The 7,010-nt window shown below is 20.5% G+C and overlaps 2 protein-coding genes across 2 annotated transcripts in view; both read left to right on the top strand.

Annotated features, from left to right (window-relative positions):
- PGSY75_1227200 (potassium channel) overlaps positions 1-3,702 on the top strand; it is a gene marked incomplete at both ends in the record, with an annotated part of 6,231 nt that extends 2,529 nt beyond the window's left edge. Inside the window, 2 exons of the mRNA XM_018786847.1 lie at positions 1-3,594; positions 3,676-3,702. The exon at positions 1-3,594 is cut by the window's left edge and continues 2,529 nt beyond it. Coding sequence (XP_018640712.1) covers positions 1-3,594; positions 3,676-3,702 — 3,621 coding nt within the window. The remainder of the gene's footprint in view (positions 3,595-3,675) is intronic.
- A 1,035-nt stretch (positions 3,703-4,737) lies between these two features.
- Positions 4,738-7,010, top strand: part of PGSY75_1227300 (hypothetical protein) — a gene marked incomplete at both ends in the record, with an annotated part of 3,033 nt that continues 760 nt past the window's right edge. The window contains one exon of the mRNA XM_018786848.1: positions 4,738-7,010. This exon is cut by the window's right edge and continues 760 nt beyond it. Within this exon, the coding sequence (XP_018640713.1) occupies positions 4,738-7,010 (2,273 nt within the window).

The following is a 7,010-nucleotide window of genomic DNA, read 5'->3' on the forward strand; positions in this document are numbered from 1 at the left end:
ATATTAGGACCGGTTAGTCCTACTCAATTATTATATATATGTAAAGGTATAAATAATAGTTTTCCTAATTCAGTTGAATCTATATTTTTATTTACACCACTACCTGTTGTTATATATAGATATGTATATGGTAGTATTGTTAAAAATACTAATATTAAAATTTGTATTAGTGGAGGTAATGAATGTTTTATTTGTCCTAGTATTATATATGATGCTGTCATAAATGCTAGAGCTTTATATATTCTTAATAATGTAGATTCAGAAAAATATACTTTAATGTATCAACAAATTTTTTTAGCTAGTAATAATATTAATTTTAATAATCATGATCATCAAAATCAAAGAATTAACTCTCAAGATATTTTACATAATAATATTATAAATAAACATAATAAAGACAAATCAAAAAATTGGAAATTCTCTGATCTATTTTCAGAATATAAAAATGAAATTAATAAAAATAATATGTTAAATCTTGAAATGAATATTAATATCAATAATTCATTTTCTATCAAAGAAAAAGATGATCAAGAATGTCTATTAAGATTTATAGGAACTTATAATATTTGTAATTCTTTAATACCTATCACATTACAATTATCTAATAATTCATATGAAGAATTAATTAAATCAATGAATGTATATAATTATATAAGTATTGAAGAATTAAAATATGCACTAATAGCTAAAAGTGTTAATTGTAAAGGATTGTTCTTTCTTATTATCAACTTTTTTTATAAGCCTAAAGCAGTCAAGAGTTTAAAAAAATATATAATTGATTTGAAGTTGTTAATGTATAATGGAATGTTGAGAAGAAAAAACAGAGAAAGGTTAAGTAGTAGCAATTTAAAAATTAAACGCGCGTCACAACAAAGGAAAGGCAACCAAAACATTTTAAGCAAAATTAGTTTGTTTTTCAAAAAACAACAAAAGGTTCACCTTCTTACTCAACAAATCAGTTATGAGGACAAAAATAATAGTAATACTAGCCGCACCAGGGGGAACAATAGGAATGATAATGTGGATACACAAATTAAAGCAAAAGGATCCTTCCAAATGGATTCAAAGAAAAAAAAACAGGTCATGCTTAAGGAGCGGATGAACAAAGATATAAATGAACAGATAAACAAGGAGATATTCCAACGAACGAATGAAAGACCTAACCAACTTATCAATGAATCTTTAAACAAAGATATGAATTCACATAGAAAGGATAATATTCATGAGAACAATATTAATGAACATATAGAAAAAAATGATCTCTTTTTTTTAAATTCTTTAGATCCAAATGATGATGCAAATTTTCATAATCTTAGTTATAAGAATTATTATTACATGTTAGAAAAGGTTAACTTAAATATGTATTATTATTTAGAAGGATTGAAATATAATATATATAGATTTCAATTTCCTGAATGTATGAGAGGTTTTCTTTTTCAAACAGCTTCTGAATATTTATATCAGAAATATAGTGCTTTTCTTATTGGTATTATAACAATAAATAAAGAAATATTCTTAAATCCAGTTAATTATATTATAGGAGAAGAAAATAAATATTTTTATACTTCTGCATTTTCTGGTATTATTTTAACAACCAGTTTAGATAGTTTAATAAAATTATCTTCTATAAATAATATATCAAAAAAGGTTTATGAATATAATAAAAGATTAATTGACGAAAAATATAAATCTACTTTTTCAAAAAATTGGATTCATTCTGATCAGGATTATAGTAGTGATCATAATCATTTTGTCGAAAACACACAAATAAAAGAAACTCAGATAAATGGGGATGAAGTTAAAATTGTTTTGACGAGTCATGATGATTCTCAACATCCATCAGATCCTTCCATTAACCTTCGAAAGAACAGTATGAGGAGTATATACAATAAAAAGAAAAGTGAACATTGTGAAGAAAAAAATAAAATTATGGACCACAAAAATATAAATGATGATAGTACATCACATCAGGTTGATGATAGTACATCATATCAGGTTGATGATAGTACATCACATAAGGTTGATGATAGTACATCACATAAGGTTGATGATAGTAGTGATTCTGATAATCAACGAATAGAAAGTGTATCAAAAAAGAAAAAAAATATTTATTATAATCTAGTGTTGGGTATATGCGAACTGGAGAATTACATATCAGCATATAAAGATGCATTTGTTGATAAGGATAAGCCATTATTACTAGTATGTGGGTGGCCAGATAATATCCACATGTTTTTTAAATATTTGAAGAGAAATGTATATAATTCATCCTATATGAATAAAAATAACAGTAACATTGACCCTTACAATAATAATAATAATAATAGGAATAATAATATATATAGTAATAATATCATAAGAAAGGAAAAAAGGAAAAGAAAAAAAATGAAAAAGTTAAATGATGATATAAAATATAATATTATCATTTTATCATTACATGTCCCAAAATTTAATTACGAAAATGATCTTTTTAATTATTCAGAAAATGTGGTATTCATAAGAGGTTCCCCTTTAAATAGCTATAATTTAATACAAGCTGGTGTTTTTTATGCAAAGAGAATTATTATATTAAATTCAAACCATAGTTTATTTATTGATAAAGATGCATATAGAATAGATAATGAAGTAATAATTATTAAAAATATTGTAAATCAATTATTTAATTATATATCTAAAAATAAAGAAAATTACTTTAATTTGTTAAGGAAGACGTTTTCAAAGGAATATATCGACTTAACTATAAATGAAGAAATATTTTTAAACGACAATATTAATAACAGTCCAAATATAAATGAAATGATAAAGGTTAAAATGTCAGATTCGAGTTATGATTCTCTTGATGATAATTATTCATCAGATGATAATTCATCAGATGATAATTCATCAGATGATAATTCATCAGATGAGGATTCATCGTCTTCTTCTTCTAATGATGATCATAATGATCATGGTGATGACAATGAAGGAGATAGCTTATTGTTAAAACAGAAAAAAGAAAAGAAAAAAAAAAAGATTAATAAGTTAAAGAAAAGATCACTAAATTTTAATAACATATTTAATATCAATAAAAACCCATACATAATTTGTTTAATTAAAAATTCAGAAAGTCTTGAATATATTGATGGAAGTATAAATTTATCTTACGAAAATTATAACGATAATGAGAAAATGAATAAAATATGGGAAAATTGTGGTGAATATATATATACCTTTGAATTAGTATCAGCAAATATTTTTGTTCATGAAATGTTACATAATTTAGTTTCCTTTTCATTACCAATTAGTAAATATGCAATTGAATATTCAGTTATTTATTCTTTAATAGGTATTGATATAAATGAATATTCAAAAAATGCACAAAAATTTCATAAAAATTTAAATCTTAGTACAGGATATGTTAATTTAGTTCCTATCCCTTCCTATTTTTATAAAAAAAGCTTCTATAAATGCTTTTCATACTTTTTACATAATAAATTATCCTTATGTATTGGAATATTAAGATATATTGACATTTCATCCTTGTCCAATAAATCCAAAAAGTTGTTCGTTTTATCCTGCCCATCCAGGACAATGAAGATTGAACCGCATGACCAAGTCAGGAAAAAAAAAAAAAAAAAAAAAAAAATAGCTAGTTGTATATATATGGTGATATTATTTTTATATTTTTATTTTTAGGCTTATGTTATTGCACACAGAATGTAATATTTTTAAGAAAAATAAAATGTGGATATTAAAAAATGAAGGATTAAAAGATGAAATAAATATATACCTAAGTAATGTATTATATATATATATAATTATATTTAGGGTATGAAGAAAATAATTATGAATATATAAATGTGTATGCACATGTAAAAATATAATTTATGGAAATAATAGAGCATATAAATATTATTATAAGTGCTTTTTATATTTTATTTAATTTTATCAATTTATTTTTATTTTTATTCTTATTTTTATACTTAATTTTTTGTTTTGTTTGTATATGTGTTCATTTATGAACATATATATACTATACCTGTAAATTATAAATTCGTTATGCGTTTTTGTTACATAACATGAAACATTTTTTCCTCAAATATTTAATTGGAGTTTTAAACATGGAGGAAAATAAATATATTTCATTTAATATATATAAATATATATATGTATATATATATTATGTATTATTTATTTTTTTATTTTTTTATTTTATATAATTTTTTGTAGTTCCTAATTACATATTTTATTTATCGTAATATATATACATATGATTTTATTTGTAACAATTATGAATATGCAATCTTAAAATAATATATATAAAATATACATATTATTAATATTTTTAATTTAATTATTAATTCTTTTTTTTTTTTTTTTTTTTTAGTTGTTTCATTATGTATTTTATTTTATATTTTATTTTATATTTTATTTTATTTATTTTATATTTTATATTTTATTTATTTTTATTTTTTTTTTTTTTTTTGTCTGAATGATATCAAAAATAATTCATTAGTTTTTTTCTTTTTATTTTATGATATAACCTTTTAAATTGTTCATTTTAAAAATTAATTTTCCCTTGATATGTTGCTGTTAAAATGTAAAAGAAAATAAATTGTCTATAGTAATAAATTAAAAAAATATATATGTCATATATATATTATATAAACATATCATTATTATTATCACTATTAATATTTAATATTATTTTTTATTTTATTTATTTATTTATTTTTTGTTTGTTTGGTTGTATACAAAATGATAGATATGAAGAATATGGTTGCAAGACGAGTAATAAATTATTATAAAAATATAAAAAATGATATTTCTCCTTTTTGTATGAATATGATGTTTTATAATTTTGATGAGGATTTCATTTTCACTTTAATTAAAACATATATGAATATATTAAAGAAATATGAGAGTAATAATAAAATTATATATTTCTCAGAAGAATATTATATGTTATTCAATTATATTATTTTTTCATATATTCCTTTGTATGCATACGAATTGGATATAAACAATTTATATCTCTTCGATATATTGCTACATAAGTTTAATGAAAAGAGAAAAAAAAAAAAAAATAATATGAACAAAAATGTTATAGGTAATAATATATATAAAAAATATAGAATATTAAATCGAATTAATAAAAATGGTCATGTAGAAACAGGCCAACAACATTATGTACATCATAAAAATAGAGAATATATGAATATAAAGAAATTCAAAAATAATATGAACATGTGTATTAATGATAATAAATGTGAAAGTATTTATTCTTTGAATAAACAGACAAGTGATGACATACTTAAAAAAAATGAAGAACAAAATAATAAATTAATATTACAAAGTTTTAAGGGTTCCTTAAAAAAATATGTATATATAAAGAACAATATAAATAGAACGATTTGTAAGACTAATTTATTTTGTAAATACAATAAGAATGGTCATTTAAGATTTAATAATAAGAAAAAGTGGAGTTATATCTACGTATGTGAAGATAATATAAAGAAAAGAAAAGATATTATAAAAAATATGATAAAAGAGGTGGATAATTTATATGCACATGTATATTACTGGAAATATCTGACAGAATTAAACATAAAATGTAATCATATTAATAATAATAATAATAATAATAAAAAAAATTTGGAAATGTGTTATGAAATAAATAAAGGTCAAGATATTTATCTTAATATATATAAAAATATATACAACTTATATAAATATATGAATAAAAAGCATAAACAGAATTTAGAAAAAATGAATATGAAAAAAGAACAGTTATCTATTACTCATAATAACGAAATGGAAAATATTATAAATGAAAAAAAAATACATAAGAAGAATGAAGAATATCAAAAAAATGTAAATGATATGGTCTTTAAACACATAGCTGAAAAAAATGCTTTATCTAGACATATCGAACATGAAATGAATATAATACAACAAATAAATATGAAAGAGTATAAACAAAATATTTTCTATATTTTTAGTATTATATCAAAGAATAAACAAAATTTGTCTTTGCCTCCATTGCCAGTGGAAGAGGAGAGGGATATACAAAAAGAAGTAAGAATGTATGATAAAGAGGAAAAAAATAATAATATTATCAATAATATTGATTATAATAATAAGAGTAATTCGAATAATGTTGATTGTAATAATAATAATAATATTATGTGTGAAAAAATGAATGATCTATATAAACATAAATTTAAGGATAAAAAAGAAAATTATATATATTATGACAATAATAATAATATTAGGATGGAAGATAATAAAATAAAGACCTACTATCATATCGAAGAATGTTATAATTATTATAGATATATAATAAAATGTTTTCATTTTATATATTTATATGAATTAATAAAAAGTAAAATAATGATATATAATTATTTACACTTTCATATAAAAAAATCTTTATATGACACAATGAACATTTCTATAATATTTAGCTTAGGAGAAATATATAATATATTTGAATATGACAAGAATAAAAATAAGGAATACCAAGACAATTTTTTTAGAACTCTAAGAAAAATACAGATTTATAATTATAATGATTATTATAAATATAATATGAATAACGAGAAAGTGCCCGAAAATTATTTTAACTCTTTTCGAATATATGAAGAAAAAAAAAAAAAAAAATTAAAAAATGTATTTGAAATACAAAAAGATGAAGATATATTAAAGAAGGATGTGAATAATAATGAATGGGCAAACCCTACTCGTTTGAAAAAAACCTTTTTTCATCTCTTAAAAGGGGGACCACAAATAAATAAAGACAATGAAAATGTGAATAAATATATATCAATGAATAATAATTCTTCGTTAGTAAATAATATTTTAAGTGGATATAATGGTGATGATATGAAAGAAGAAAAAGGTGACGACTATTTAAAATGTGAAGAATCATTTTATTTTGATGAAAATGGACATTTTAAATATAAAAAAAAAAGAAAAGGATTAAAAGAACTTTTTAATCATAATTATAGTAGTACGTATAATTATATAAA

Source organism: Plasmodium gaboni, chromosome 12, assembly GCF_001602025.1.
Source record: "Plasmodium gaboni strain SY75 chromosome 12, whole genome shotgun sequence".
In the NCBI taxonomy this organism is placed as follows: domain Eukaryota; phylum Apicomplexa; class Aconoidasida; order Haemosporida; family Plasmodiidae; genus Plasmodium; species Plasmodium gaboni.